At 44.6% G+C, this 16,540-nt stretch overlaps 1 protein-coding gene across 1 annotated transcript; it reads right to left on the reverse strand.

Annotated features, from left to right (window-relative positions):
- Positions 1 to 13,025: 13,025 nt before the first annotated feature.
- Timm10 (translocase of inner mitochondrial membrane 10) lies at positions 13,026 to 16,061 on the reverse strand. Its single transcript, XM_051184361.1, has 3 exons — positions 15,897 to 16,061; positions 15,370 to 15,482; positions 13,026 to 13,457 (listed from the first exon to the last, which is right to left on the reverse strand). The coding sequence occupies exons 2-3, from the start codon at positions 15,438 to 15,440 to the stop codon at positions 13,256 to 13,258; spliced, it is 273 nt and encodes a 90-aa protein (XP_051040318.1). The 5' UTR covers positions 15,441 to 15,482; positions 15,897 to 16,061; the 3' UTR covers positions 13,026 to 13,255.
- Between the last annotated feature and the right edge of the window lie 479 nt (positions 16,062 to 16,540).

Here is a 16,540-nt window from a genome sequence, read left to right on the forward strand (position 1 = left end):
AGACCACAGTGATTGGAGGCAGGCCTGTCTGGCTTGTAATTTCTCTGGTGTTTTCATTCCTGTGAGCCAGGTGAAGGAACAGCTAAGCAAAAGCTTGGCAGCAGAAAGGCACGGGGAGTTCTCTGGCAACAGTGCGTGTAGGCTTTGATGGTGGTTTTACTTTTAAAACGCCTTGCTGGCTGCAGGATGGGAAGAATGGCTGAGCAGTAGAGCTCTTGAATATGTATGTGTTCCATTACAGAAAGGCATGTGTGTACGTACACACACACACACACACACACAACACACGCACACAGGTGTGCAGGCGCTTCCAGACCTTTCACCTCTGGTCAGATTCCTTAGCTTAGTACAAGGCATCCTACAGAAAAGATTCTAACTCAAGAGCATTGTGGTTCTTCTAGAGACTACAATGAAATATTAATACATTTTCTATGAAAATGCTTCATGAGCATAAGTACAGACATTCATATTGTAATTGCAGTGAGCTTGTGAGCCCCACCCATGAGACTTTAGTGTCTGGAAGGCTTGCTGTTCCTCATCCTATCCAATGTTGCCATCTTCCTCTTGGGGACTCTCAGCTCTGTGAAATCAGGAGCCTTTGTGGTGTTCACTGCTTACATATCCAAAACACCTTAGAGGTGCTCACTGAGCAGATGTGCAGTGACGAGCCCAGCCAGCTGGTTTCACACCTTCCTGTCTCTGCACCTGTTCTTCCTTCTTGTGGGAGTGACAGATCCACTCCTTCATTTCAGATTCACTCGTCCTTACAGCACTGCTCAAACTTCACCTTTGTTTGGAAGCTGCCCACATATCCCCAAACACTGTGCTGTCCTCTTGCGAAGCCTCCTGCTACTCTGATGTGATCCGTTTCCTTCCTCCCCTTCCCCAATCCAAGGGCTGTAAGTCTGTCTTGTGAAAGAACAAGGGTGTTGTAGGTAATTTGTACGACTGCTGCTATCGCAGGCCTGGCATACAGTAAACTGCTGGCAAACATTTGTTGAATAAATGGGAAGGGAGTGACAGGAAATAAAGCTGGCAAGGAAGGCTAGGATGACTTTGAAATGGAGTCCATGAAGACAAGTACTTACAGTGCTGTGAAATGTAAAAAACCCCTGGGTTTTATTGGTATGGGATGTCTTCTGTATGCTACGAATATGTGTTGCTTTTGTTGGTTGATAAATAAAGCGGTTTCAGCCAACAGCCAGGGAGAATATTGTTAGGCAGGAAGTCTAAACAAAGATACAGAGAAAAAGTAGGCAGAGTCAGGGAGATGCCATGTAGCCACTGGAGGAGTAACATGCTGGAATATCACTGGTAAGCCACAGCCTCATGGCAATGCACAGATTGATAGAAATGGGTTAATTTATAAGAGAGAGCTAGCCATTAATATGTCTGAGTCATTGACCAAACAATTATATTTACTATTAGCCTCTAAATGATTATTTCGTAAGTGGCTGTGGGGACCCAGAGGGTGAGAGAGAAACTAGTCCCGTGGGACCAGGCTAGCTATTGGGAAGAAAAGCTTAAGTAAGGGCAGGTATTTTCACACACACCTATAATTCCAGCACTTGCAAAGCAAGCACAACTGCGAGGCCTGTTCTAAGCCAGGGCTATAGAGCAAGACTAAGACCAGAAAACAGGGACACTGGAGAAATGGCTCAATCATTAAGAGTACTTGTTGCTCTTGCAGAGGACCTGGGTTGGGTTCCTAGCCACCTACATGGTGGTTCACAATGGTCTGTGACATCAATTCAATGGAACTCGGTGCCCTCTTCTGGTATCCACAGGCATTGCATGCACATTCCCTTCTAGCAAAACACTCAATACACATAAATAAATAAAGATTCCATTCCAGAGGACACATGAGGTCTCTGGAAGCTGAACAAGGATCCTTGTGGGTATGTATAATTGGGGAATGTGTGATATGCAACTACGGGAATGTATATTTGGGGAGGGGAGTTGCATCTAGTCAGGAGCTCAGGGAATAGTCTTTAAGGGTGACATGTGAGCTGAGATCTGAGATAGCTTTAGAGAACAGAATCAGCAAGATTTATCAGTCCCCAAGAGAAGGAAACCTCACAGGGAGGATTCATTTCCTAGAGCTGGAGAGAAGCACATAGAGGAAGGGGACTGTGGCACAGGTTGCCACTGAGAGTTGTCCTTCCAGGCCTGACCCATTGGGTCTTCTAAGACTCTGAGGATGGCTCAGCAATTTAAAGTGACGGTTCTCTCCCCTCTCTTGCTCTGCACCATTGCTGCCTATGTCGGCAGCAGTACCAACTCTTCCTGGGCTTAAGTGACAGAACTGGAGACGCCCCAGATTCTGCTCCCTGTTTCCCTCTCCTCATGCAGCCTGCCAGTAGCCTGTAGCCCCCACCTTCTAAAGACTCCTTGTCTGCATACACTGGCATTCCCAGCCTCTACTGCTCACTGAACTCAGGATGGACGCTTGCAACCTGGCCCTCCCAATTCCACCTCACTTGACCCCATAACCAGCATGACCTGCTGGAAACAAAGGTTTTGTTTTGTTTTTTTGAAAGTCTTTTTGTTGTTGTTATTGTTGTTTTTTGTTTGTTTGGTTTAGGGTTTTTGTTTTGTTTGGGGGATTGTTTTCTTTTATTTTGTTTTATTGTTTGTTTATTGTTTTGGTTTTTGGTTTTTCAAGAGTTTCTCTGTATTGATTTGGAGCCTGGAATTAGCTTTGTAGACCAGGCTGGCCTCAAATCCACAGAGATCCACCTGCCTCTGCCTCCTGAGTGCTGGGATTAAAGGCGTGCACCACCAATGCCCAGCTGAAACCAGAGTTTTATCAAGCCACTCCCCTTGAAATGTTTTCAGTGCCCTTTTGTTACTAGAGTTAAGGTCAGTGGTTATGTTCTTGTCAATCCAGGCTCAGCCTCATGTCCAAAACAGGTCAATTAGAAGAACTAAATCAACAGTGAAAAACAGAAACAATGCATTTAATGTGACCACATGGAGAAAAGGAACAAAGAGATATAGTGACCCTGTGCCCCAGGTCTGTCTTTGAGGTCTTAGCATAACGTTTAGGTGTAAATAGAGAGCTAGAGGGATGCAAGACTAAGCCATCCTGGTCAGGGTGTGGTTCTGCCTATCACTGACCCATCATTATTTGGACTTTAGTTTCTTCCTGCAAGGTGGTCTGAGCAGTTGTCAGAAATGTGAAGTCTACTTCCTAGAGACAAGTTCCTCCTCTGATTGGCACTCGGCTTCAGCATTTCTCTCCTCCAGTGTGAGAGTCCCGAAGAAATTCCAGTTCGTATTTGGCCATTATTATTTTAATAATGGCCAAAAGAGGAGCTTTAGGATATCTTTATGTCTGTTCAGATGGTTCCACCTGTTCAAACGATGACCCCTGATTCTATGTCATCTCTGCCCCATCCTAGTCTTTGTGACTTGGCCCCGCTAACCTCCCTCACACCATTCACACTTTCTCCCATCTCAAGTTCTGACCTGACATAGTGAGCTAATCCTTCAAATCAGAGCTAAAAGTGATGTCCTAAGTGCTCAATTCTTTGCAATAACTGTAAATCCCTTTGTTGTGTGACCTATATAACATTTGATTTTTCTTATAATAAACTCACCAAGGTGTGACTGTTTGCTCTGGTGGACCCTGTGCCTCTCAGGACAGGTGCCTACATGCACCTTCCCCCTAGCCACCCACCCTCCAGACTAGCTGCCTGGCAAATCCTACTCATCCTTTGACTCTTGCTAGCCTCCCCAAAGTGAGAAGAACACAGACCCCAATACTGTAGACATAAAGCATGGAAGGGGCCAAGTGAGGGGTCCCTTCTTATAGGTCTCAGAGAAAAAGGAAAATTCTATGCACCATTAATTGATGAGTATCCACAGCACAGGCCTGCCTCTGATTCCCAGGGATTGTGGATAGGAGGTCTTGCATAAAGCAAACAAGAAAGGAATCTTGTCGCTGTGTGGCTTAGAGGATATGGGGGAGCTGGGGAGGAAGGGCACATTTACTTACGGCGTACCCATTACCTGGAGGGGTGTGGCATGCCACTGGTACCCTCTGAAATTTTAGGAGTCTAGTAGCCTGGTTCTGTCTTTGAGGAAGTAAGACTAAGGGTGCCAGAGACAGTGAGATGGTTCAGTGGGTAAATGCTTGCCACCAAGACTGTGTTCAATCCCTGGAACCTACTTGGCTCAAGGTACAAACTTGATGCTTGCAAGTTTTTCCCTGACCTCTGACATATGTACACATATGTACCAACTAAATAATTTAGTTAGGGCACCTCTGGCCCTGCCCTTCACTGGCTCGGGGAGAGCTGCCCACACACACCAGAGAGCTGAGCTCACCCCCACAAGTGTGTGGGAGAGCCTACTTCACCCCTCACCTGAGGGGGTGGTCCCAGTTTACCAGTCAGACCAACTCAGCTACCACCCAGGCACACATCGGAGCTTTGAGTTGGCAATCCCCAACATCTACCACCCTCTGTGACCTGCTGGATTATGTGAAGAATCTGGTCCTGTGGAGCCATAGTGGAAGGATCTCCATGACTTGGGGCAACAGCAGGATATCTGTGAGGAGATTCAGTGAGGGTCCGGCGGTATTGATGGTCCAGTATTCAGTGATGGTCTGGTATTTATTCTACCAGAAGCTAGAGACCTTAAACCTAACCGACAACACACTACACAGGGAACATTTGCAAGAAAACTCTCTGGACCAAAGTGTACACTGCAGGATACACAGCAGCTCCCAAAGCCACTAACACACACACAAAAAAAGAGGTGATGGGGGCGGTGTTCGGGGGAAAAACTGAGGAACCAAGTGGGTTTTTTGTGTGCTTGTTTTTTACTCTTGTTTGTTTAATCAATATTCTTATTTGTGGTTTTTTAATCTTTATTATTTTAAGTTTTACTTGGGGGTGAATGCTACAAGGGTGAAGGGCAGATATGGAGGGACTGAGAAATGAGTGACATTGGGGTACATGGTGTGAAATTCCCAAAGGGTTTTGACAAACTGGTCCTATATTATGGGTGCATGAACATGCATCCCCAGGAAAGACAGTTAGCTCTTATCCTTAGGCAATGCTTTGTATTATTCAAAAGGCATACAAAATGAGTCTTCAAGTTTTTGGCTAGATGCTGGATGTAATTGTTACTCCCTATACTCAACAACAGATACAATGGCTTCAACAATTTGATGAGGATTGGGCATATTTCTTGTGTTCCACACCCTGCCACTTTGATAGTCATTTTCCTTTCAATAAGTTAGCTCATTTTTTTTTAATCACCCTGTGTGTTTCCCCAAGGTTATTTCCCAAAATCCTTTGAAGGGGACCCACAATGTATTTACAGATGGCTCTTCAAATGGTTGTGCACTAGTTGTTTCCTTTCCCATTATTAAACGCTCCACACTTAAAGTCTGCACAATTTGTGGAACTAGCTGCAGTACAATTATCCCTTTGACATTTTTCTGATGAGCCGCTTAACTTATACACTGACAGTAAATATGTGTATCATATATTGGCTCCCTTAGAAACTGCTGCTTATATAGCTCCTGTCTCTCGTGTACAGGAACATTTACTAGCCATACAAAGCCTACTATGGAGGCACTCTCATCCAATTTTTGTAGGACATCTCCAAACACATTCTGATTTTCCTAGCCCTTTGAGTGAAGGAAATGCCTTTGCTGATTTTAATACTAAAACAGATAGTGCCATTATGATGATGAGAGTCTGGTTATGAAGCAGCTTGCAAAGCTCATACAACCTTCCACCTTAATGCAGGGTCACTTAAATTCCACTTTAAAATTACTAGAGACCAAGCTATTAATATAGTTAAGAACTGTCCCCTATGTGCAGAGTTCTTACTTGTTCCACACCTTGGAGTTAACTCGGGGTGTCATGCCTAATGATATCTGGCAGATGGATGTTATTCATATTACTTCCTTTGGCCGACTAAAATTTGTTCATGTATCTGTGGATACCCATTCTCATCTCATATTTGCCTTTGCCCATACTGGAGAAAGGCTTAAGGATGTTAAGAGCCATTGTTTATAAGCCTTTGCATATATGGAAATACCCAGACAATTAAAACTGATAATGGCCCTGCTTACCCTAGTCAGGGTTTCAACTCCTTTTGCAAAGTTTTTTTTTTTTTTTTTTTTAATCTCACATAAGACAGGCATCCCTTATAATCTTCAGGGTCAGGCCACGGTGGAGCATGTACATCGCAAATTAAAGTCTATCTTCATAAAACAAAAAAGGGGAAGTTTACAGGGTCTCCTCATAATCACCTTTCTTTTGTCCTTTATATTTAAAAATTTTTAACTATTGATGGCGCTGTTTGATCTGCGGCCCACAGGCATTGGTGCCTTCGGTCATCTGACTATGGCTCAGTTACGTGGAAGAATGTCACTACTGGACAATGGTATGGCCCCAACCCAGTTCTAGTATGGGCCGAGGGTCAGTTTGTGTCTTTCCACAAAATGCAGATAACCCTGTTTGGGTGCCTGAGCTATATGGGGAGGGATAGTGATTGTAACAGCCAGAAAGAAGGTCCGATGGGTCTTCAAGAATCTACCCATTCTGATACCTGTGGGTCTGAGTAGCCATATGTGGCCCTTTTTCCTGACCACTAATTATAGTTTGGATCAAGCAGCTATAAATTTACACTCTGATCCAAAGAATAAGAATTTCACCTTCATCTCAGGCACTTGTATTCTGGTTCCCTTCTTTTTGTTGTAATTAATGCTACTAATTTTGGAGGAAGTTTCAATTGTTCTCAGCAGGTCTGCCGACTGGTTAGCTGCTGGACATATGAAGTAACAGCTGTCGTGGGCCACGTACCTCAGGTGTGCAGCAGAGAGGAAAGGAGATTTCAGGATCACGGCTGCCAGTGCTGCCTCCACCACTGAAGCAACAGTTTCTACGATAGCTCTCTCCCAATCTGTAAATACTGCAAGCACAGTGGATCAACTATCAGGTGATTTGGCTGTAGCCTCAGCCACCCAAAACACACTTGATTATCTAGTACAAATTGGCATTTTTAAACTAAATCTACAAAATAGCCTCTTATATGAACACTTGAATTTTTTTGTGAGAGGCTCATATGGCTTCTTGTTCTCTGTCTTTCACACAAATCTGTGTTAATGCATCATTTTTCTCCAGAAATCCTGGAGTAATCAGTTTTTAATTTATATACATGCTTTAGCCATGCAGACCATTAACATCAATGAAACCTGAGTACCACTTGCCAGTGTAGAAGACCTTTTACAAGGACTTCAACTTGCCGGCAGATTATTGGGGTTCGTAGCCCTTGCACTTGGTGCTACTTCGCCACAGCATTAAACAGGCCCACGCCAACTTTCAAACAAGACAGAGTCTACTGTCTTTGGCTCAAGAGAAAAATGCCTCTGCCCATGTGTGACTGACAAACTATTCACCAGTGACGGGTAAGGCAGAGGGGGCAAATATCCAGCCTAAGACAGGAAGGTTATGGGCCTGGGTGACCTCTCCAATGATGGGTAAGTAATTATGCTGACGTCCTTTGCCACCTAAGGCAGGTGTTAGTTTATATTAAAAGAAGGGGGGACCTGTAGGGCCCTGCATGGACCCCCGAGGTACCTTGAGCAAGCCTAAAGCTGTTGGCTGAAACTCCTTGCCCCAAAGCTGTGGTTGGTACTCTTCCCGTTTTGATAACACACACCCCGTGACAACACACACCTCATAGGGAGGAGCTAAGCCTAAAATTCCTGTAATTTTCCACTGTGCTGTAAGTCAGTATTTAAGCCCGTTTCATCCCCTCAATAAATGGCATTCGGCATTTGGCGTCCCGACATTGCCATTGAATGAATGACCCGCTGTCTTGTCTCTTATTTCAATCTCTAGGCCTTCACCCAATTTGTGGAACAGATCATAGCGCAGGTGCTACAAATATGTTCAAAATAAATAGCACCTGCTATTCTTCTGGGGTCCAGCCACCTGGGGAATCTGCTAGAGGGTAAGAGACAGACTCTGAGTAGCAGGCTTGCCATTTCCTTTACAACAGCTTCGAGGAAGAGGCTTCTACACATGAGTGTGTCCTGGTCAGTTTATAGTCCAAAACCTGGTTTTAATATTTGCCCCACCGACTAGATCTGTTAAAACCTCATTCCACTATGTCCTATCATGTCAAAGCCTGGGAAGTCCAGCTCCCAGGACTACACCCAGGATAGTGAAAAGATTGCCTCAGGGGAGTGAGGACTTTGGGGAAATTTCCAGTCTAAAGGAAGAAGACATACATCTCTGAGGTCATGTTCTTCTTATTTCCAGCTCTCATAGTTCTAAATTTTTAGCTCCAATTCTCTATAATTCTGTTCCAATTCTCCCTACCTGCCTTGTTCATACAGCTCATATACATATTTAATGGCAAACTCTTTTCAATTAAAAACAAACACACACAAAAAAGTTACAGAAGCTTTTCAGGGTCCCAATGCATTTGGGGGGGTGCTTTTTTGAGACAGGGTTTCTCTGTAGCTTTGGAGCCTATCCTGGAACTCGCTGGGTAGACTAGGCTGGCCTCAAACTCACAGAGATCCACCTGCCTCTGCCTCCCAAGTGCCGGAATTAAAGGTGTGTGCCTCCACCACCTGGCTAATTTTTATTTATTTTATATGTACAAGTGTTTTTTTCTGGATATGTATCTCTGCACCATGTGTGAGAAATGCCAGAGAAGGCCAGTAAAGGGCCTGAGCTCCCCTGGAGTCACCATGTGGGTGCTAGGAATTAAATCCAGAGCCTCTGGAAGAACTGAGCCCTCGTCCTCTGGAAGAGCAGTCACTGCTCTTAACTGCTGGGCCATCATCCCAATGCATCCTTGAGTAAAGGATAAGGGACACTCATGAAATAAACATGTCAGCTTCTGGTTAGTAGGCAGCTGTAAAAGGGAGTGTTTCAACTGTAGTATTATCACTTAAGAAGGTTGCTTACAAGGGGTAATAGAAGAGAAAGGCTAAACTATTGAGAGGTCTAAGGAAGAAAAAAAGAAGTCATGTACTATTCTACATTTCTTAAGTGTATTAAGCCTTATAGACCAACATTGTGTGATTAACAAGATGTAAAGGTGTCATTTTCCTCACAGCCCTAACAGGAGGAGTACAGCTGCATGGCTGGGGCCCTTTGTGAGCAGTCTGTGAGTAACCATGGCAACCCACAGGAGGCAGGTTGCTGGTCTGTTATCAGCCAGGCCTGGCTAAAGGAGCTAGCATAACAGATCTCTGCTGCTTTGTGCTAATAACCTTGGTTAAGCACCTGCAATTCTGTCCTTGTGCATAACTGCAAAGTTTTTAGCTTATGATCCATTCATGGAGACATTCAATCTAATTTGAATTTGCTCTTGAGGTTATGAGTCAATTAATTGTATGTGTTTAATCTTAGAACTGAGAATTGTTGTTTTATGCCAGTCTGAGCTGGTGATTTAAAAAAAAAAAAAAAAAAAACCAAAACGGCCTAAGTGTCTTACAGTCCTCATGGACTAATAGGTCTGGTTATGAAGCATACCCTAGTATATTTTCTATATACCAAAATTATACAGCTTAATGAGAAGTCATCTTCCTGACCATCTACAGATAGATATATGTATCCATAAAATTGAGATGTAATTATGAGGTTACATATACACATCACAGTGCAGGTACTGGGGAGATACCCTAGCTGTCTTTGCACATATGAATTTACAGCCAGAAGCAGTCAATATTTATAGGCAATATTTTCATAAGCCTTGCCTATGAATTTCCTCCATCAGATTAGTCGATCACCTGGTGGCTCGGCCTTATATATATCAGTTGTCATCTGCTGTAGTTGCATCATGGCTGCAACAGCTCTTGACACTATCACCTAAGACTCATTACAAGACCCCTCTCTGCTTAGCACACAATAACTCCCACACAAGTCTATATGCATGCAGTGAGGAAATGGTTCTTAGCATTTGTCAGATTTTTTAAAGGGGTCTGAGACCTGAAAGAACATAAGACCCTTCCCCTAGATCCTGAAGGTCTGTCTGCCCTTCAAAACAGAACCCCCACTACAATATAAAGGGGTTGTGTCTTACTGTTTTGTTCTGATGTATCCCACGGGCCTAGAATGGTACTCAACACATTCTAGCATAGGTGTGAAATGACCAAGAGTCTCAGACAACTTCTTCAGGTAAATAGACAACATGAGTATGAGCTGTCTATGGCAGAATTAACCCAAAATATAACGCTTTGAACAAATATTTATGATCTCAGCCTCTCCAGATTAGTAGGAGATAAGGTATGACTTGGCTGGGTCCTGACCGCCAATGTCTCTCCCAAGCTGCAAAGTGCAGATCAGGGATGCTCTCATCTGAAAGCTAAGCAGAGGTAGGCTCACTCACATGATGTGGCATTCACCATGGAAATATTGCTTACCACAGGGGCTTTGGCCAGGTCAGCTCACCACATGGGAGCTGGCTTCATCAGAGTTAGTAGAAAAGGGAACAAGAGTGTGCAGTCCTCCGTAACTACATCCTATCACCTTAGCTAGGGCCTTTTTATAAGAAGTCTCACGGTCTCCTGCACATTGCACACAGGGAGGGGGCAAATACCAGGTGGCACCACCAGGAGTCTTAGATGTTGCCTACCACGGAACACACTAGCAGTGGAAGGCATAGACCAGAGCCCACAGAGTCAGGCCAGTGAGGAGGAGACGAAGACTAGTTGTGACTTAGTGAATGGCTGAAACTTTGCCCACCTTCCAGCAGACTGTTGGCAAACTGTAATGCAGATTTACAGATCTTCTGACTCCTTAAAAGTAGCCACAGCCTAGATTTTTTGTGAGATATTTACCAATTTCCAAAACTGGGAAAATCAAGGGAAACCAAATCTGGGTTTATACTTCCTCCAAATGACAGGAACGCCTGAGTTCCATCTTCTTTCTCCTACCTTTTGAATATGTCTTCCAGTTCTCCAATCCTTCACTCCACTCTGTTTATTCATTGGCAGCAAGAACCCTACCGACTCATTCCGTGCATGTCCCACAGAAAATGGCCTGAAAATGCAAAAATTCTGCAATATCCCCTCCTTAGGGAATTGCCCTGACTCCGTGAACAGCAGCTTAAGCAGCCTCCGGTCTGTAAGTTGGGATCTCAGTTCTGCCTTGGACAAGTGATTAACTCTTGAGTCTCGGCCTCTTCATCTATAAAATGCAACCATTGTACCTGCCTTAGTGTTGTCCTAACAGTAAGCAAATTCATACATGTGAGGTATAGCAGAGCTAAGCTACAGCAACTCAATAAATGTGAGCTAGTCTTATGTCATCCCCCATTTCTCTCCTCACCATCTGCACCATGAACTTCTGTTATCTAACACTATCTAACAGGGAGAGTAAGTCTTTGAAAAGCAGAGCTGTCTTTGTCATGGTAAGGTTTAAATCCTCTAACAGTTTGCTGATGCCCTTACCAGGCGAAAATCCAAATGGTTTAACACAACCCACTCCCTAGGCTGTTCTGAAGTTGAGCCTTTCCAAAAGGCTTCTGGGTGCATCACTCAGTTTTTCTCTTCACACTTAGTGTTGCAGCCAGTTTCCCAGAGCTCCACATTTCCCTGTCATGGCAAAGCCTTTGTAAGAGTTATCCCTGAGCTGGAAGTTCTTCTCCCTCTGTCCACCAGGCCTTGTTTGTTCCAGCTGTGAACTATCAAGAGAATACTCATTATGTCCCTTTTAGACCTGGAGGTAGACACAGTATCTCTTTTCCTCAGTGACTCCTCTCTTCCTAGCATTGTGCATTACTGGCAGAAGTCAAGAAACTTGCAGCAACTTTGTGGCTCTGGTCCCAGCAGCTCAGACCCGAGGGCAGACAGCACCACCTGCTGGCCTAGGTTTGTATTTCAGCATTTAGAAATCCTTTCGACAGTCTTCCCACCTTAATGATACAAAGGTTTTGAAATTTTACAGAAGTCCATCTAGTGCAGTGGTTCTCAACTCTCCTAATGTTGCAGCCCTTTAATACATTTCCACATGTTGTGGTAATCCCCCCCAGACATAAAATTATTTCCTTGATACTTCCTAACTGTAATCTCTTATGAGGATATTCAATATGCAACCCAGGCCAGGGGTGGTGACCCACGGGTTGAGAACCACTTGCAGTGTCTCCACTTCCCATCAAATTTAGTAAATAATTGAGTGCTTGATGTATTTCAGATACTTTTCTAAGTGTTTTGAGTTATTCAGTTACCCAAGGAGGCAGGTAGGACCATACTGCAATTTCTACACAAAGGGTAATGGAAGCAGTTAAATGACTCCTGCAGCTAGAAAAACCTTAGCCAAGACCCAAACCTATTTGGGCATGCACTGGTAAGCTGACCAAAGTCTCTGCCTCTATAGTCCTTACTCCATCCCAGACACCTCTATCATGAACGTCACTTTCGCTGTCAAGTGCCTTCTAGAATGACCCACACATCATGAAAGCTGCACTCCTCCAAGGGCCTCCTCAGACAGAAGTGGGGCTTGTCTCAGTCAGTCTTGGCTTCCCCACTGCTCTACTGTGTAACCTGCAGCAAGCAGCTGCCTCCTGTTTCCACCCTTCAGTCTTGGATACGGAGAAGTGACTGGGAGCAGTCTGAATCAAATGAACACAAATAGAGTCACCTGAACCTCTATCCATGATGCTCGTCTGCTGCATGCCTTGGCAATGTCATCTAGAGCAGAGCCTGGCTACTTGCTCCCTAAATCCCATCCACTTGCACTTCCTGTAAGTCATTTCATTTTAATATGTGATGTGGATAGAAAAAACGGCTTGCCTCCACTTAATATCAAAAATTTTAAAAACTTTAGTCCCTACCTGAGTCACTCCAGTAAGTAGAGATATGTCACATGTAGGGCCATACAGCAAGCAGCATACTCAGAACAGAAACCTATTGATCTTACTAATCTACAGTCCTAAAACAAAACCCAACCCAAAACAAACAGAAAGGCCCACCGCATCAAATTCTGTCTACTGTTGGAGATACTCTAGCTCAAGTCATTACTATCAAATACTAAAGACACTGCTTTGCACAAATTTGTTTTAATATCGATATATACATATACACACATACACAGTCACAAACCAGCGTGACAAGTCCCCTTCTTTAGCCAGGAGAGCTCTACCAAACCCAGGGGTCCTGGAGATGCTCCAGAGAGCCTAAGTGTGACAGTTTTCACATACGACACCCATTAGGGAACACTTTAATCAGAAATGTGGCAAGGTGCACCCCAGGTGAATACTGCCTGCGGCCTCATGCAGGTCCAGAGCTCTGCTGTACCCTCTTCATCAGCTCTTCATCCTGCATAGACAACTCTGTCAACTTTTTGCCCATCCTCTCATGGATGTCCAAGTACTTGGATACACATCGGTCCAAGCACACAGACTCGCCTTTGGACAGCTCTGCTTCCTTGTAGTGGGGAGGCACACACTTCCGGTGGCAGGCACTGGTCATTCTGGGATTAGAGAGGGACAAGGTTATGTCAGTAACTTCCTGTGGCATCCCAGGGCCCTTCAACAATTCCAACTCTGCTGTACTGATTTGGCCTCACTCTCCCTCTCAAGAAAATGATGTAAATCCTGTTTTTATTTCAACCACCTTGGATGGTTCTTCAGATTAAGAACTTTGTTTGAGCCAGGCAGTGGTGGCGCACATCTTTAATTCCAGCACTTGGGAGGCAGAGGCAGAAGAATCTCTGTGAGTTCTAGGCCAGTCTGGTCTACAAAGTGAGTTCTAGGACAGCCAGGGCTATTACACAGAGAAACCCTGTCTTGAAAAAGCAAAGCAAAAAAAAAAAAAAAAAAAAAAAAAAAAAGTAATTTGTGGCTTCCAAAATAAAATCAACCAATGAAAAGCGCTTCTGCTGACTAAAACCAGCAGACATCCTATTTGCTGAATGCTCAGTGCTAAAGGCTTTTATGTTCAATATTAATAATGTCTTCACAAAGTAGTATTTATTACATCAGTTTCATTGATGATATAATCAATTATGAGACAACATATCCAAAGACATTAAGCAGGTGACTGGTGCACCAGGATTTGTTTCCAAATTGGCCAAACAGCTACAATCAATAGTTGTAAAATCAGCCTGAAGAATTGGGTTCTAACATTGCTACTGACCAGCTATTTGATGCTGACATTACTAAACCCCTTGATATCTCAATTCCCCGATGTTAAAATAGCACTAATAAAATTAACCCACTGATTTTTATTTATTTATTTCCCCCCCCCCTTTTTTTTCTTCTCAGACTGGTGTCATCTATCCCAGGCTGGCCTCAAAACCACTATGTAGCCAAGGATGACCTTGAACTATTGATCCTCTGTCCTCCATCTCTAAGTGTTGAAATTACAAAAGCACCACATCAGTATCAAGCCAAGGGCTTCTTGCATTCTAGTAAAGCACCCTACCAAAAGTTAGACCCCCCTTCTCCCAGTGAGTATTAAAAAATAAAAAAGGATAACGGGGAACTAGAGAGGTGGCTCTCTGGTTAGGAGAGCTTACTGGTCTTGCAGAAGACCTGGGTTTGGTCCCCAGAACCCATATGGTAAACTCACAACTGTGTGTAACTTCAGTTCCAATGGATCTGATGCCCTCTTTGAACTCTTTGGGCATGTACTGTATATACATCCATTCAAGCAAAATATCCATACATATTAACTAAAAACAAATAAACTTGAAAAAAAATTTTAAATGATAATGTATATAAAATGTTTTCCAAGTGCTTAACACAGAGTTAAAGTTTAGTAAAGACCAGGTGTGCACACCTTTGATTCCCAGCACTCAAGAGGGAGAGGCTGGTGATCTTTGTGAATTCGAGGCCAGCTTGGTTAAAAAAAAAAAAAAAGGAAAAAAAAGAAAAGTTTAATGAATATTAGAGCTACCAAATGCTATTAATTACTAAATGAATGTTCAGATGGCTCAGGAGGCAAAAGCACTTGCTGCCAAGTCAGAACTTGAGTCCAGTCCCTGAGACCAGACCCATAAGGTATAAGGAAAGATGGACACCTACTAGGTTGTTCTCAGACCTTCACTAGTGTGCTGCTATGGCATGCACGGTGGCACTCATAAACACAAAATACATAAACAAAAGCAATTCAATGGACTATCTAGTTTGTTTATTTTAAAGTTAATGCTACTTGTTCTTGAAACTCACAGATCCTGACAGGAGATTCTCCTTCACGCCCCTTTTATTCACCCTAAATTGCCTAGTCCGTCTCCTGACCTGTATTTAGCCAAGCACATGGTGAGTGTGGGGCAGAGGGTGAGGGGTGGGACTTAGCTCCACTCCCTAACGGAAAGCATTCGTTACAAGTCCTTCACCCGGGCTAATTTCCCAGCACAGGATACCGTGGAGTGGTTCTGTTACCTGTTGTACATGTCGGCCATCATCTCCACCTCCAGCTCCGCAGCCAGCTGCTGGGCTCTAAGCGGATCCATGCCAAACTAGCACCGTGCAGAACTGTCTCCTGGTCTTTAGTCCTAGGAGCAGACATGATCATCAGCACCGACCCCTCCCTCTTCACCCTAGTACTCGGGGATTGGGGGGACAGCGTTTCAGACCAGCAGGGACCACTGCCCTCAGTAAACGTAGTCAGCCCTCTTAACACAAGTGGAAATGAGGCCCTTAAAGGAGACAGTGCCCAGCTCAAGGTCACTCAGGGTGTCATGAGCACAGAGCCGGAGACTGAGACCTCTCGGTCCCTCGAGATCGCCCCTAGCCAGAGGATCCACGGTAAGAACAGAACACTCGAAACCGTGGGCCTGGCCCGCGCAGTCCTGAGAATCAGACCCTAACCACAACCGAAGCTCCTGGAGCCGGCCCAAAGGCTGAGCCTGTCATGCGATGCCATCATCGGGACCACTCTGGGGGGTCAGACACTGTGGCCCACTCACCACAGCCTGGGTCAGGTCACAGGTCCCACGACGTCCCCAACTTCGGATCAATAGTAAAAAGTTGCCGGGTACCCAGCTAGAAGAAATAAGAAGCACGTGGGTCACATCCGGGATGGAAGTCCAACCTCTTCTTTGATCCGGAAGAAAATGCCGACCCGGCGGCGCTGGGGGAAATCCGCTACCATAGAGATGGAGCCACCGCCTGGCCGAAGAGAAAACGACTTCAGTTTGCTAGAGAGTCCTCCAAAGTACCATAGAGGCCTGAGTGAGGGGCAGAGCGCCGGCAGCCCCGTTAGCATTCTATTTTTTGGGCTGTCCCGGAATTATTTCGAGTGTTTGGCGTGTGGAAGGGGCTTGGTTTCCTGAACCCACCAAAGAGAGCCCACGCCTGAGCATAAACAGCTCTTGTGTGAAGAAATCTTTCCCCAAAGGAGCCTGTCACAGTGTTGCATGTGAACATCACCTGGAGCACTTCTTTAAAAACCTCAGTGCCCAGACGTTACCTCATACCGATGAAATCAGGCTCGCTGGGAGTAGGACCCAAACATCAGTAAACAAACGAGCTGGTGCACATCATTAATTGGAGGGGTGGGGGGGATGGTTGCAGAGAGCAGGATACAAGGTTACAGCTGGCGAAAAGATGA

Source organism: Phodopus roborovskii, unplaced genomic scaffold (assembly GCF_943737965.1).
Source record: "Phodopus roborovskii unplaced genomic scaffold, PHOROB, whole genome shotgun sequence".
Lineage (NCBI taxonomy): Eukaryota > Metazoa > Chordata > Mammalia > Rodentia > Cricetidae > Phodopus > Phodopus roborovskii.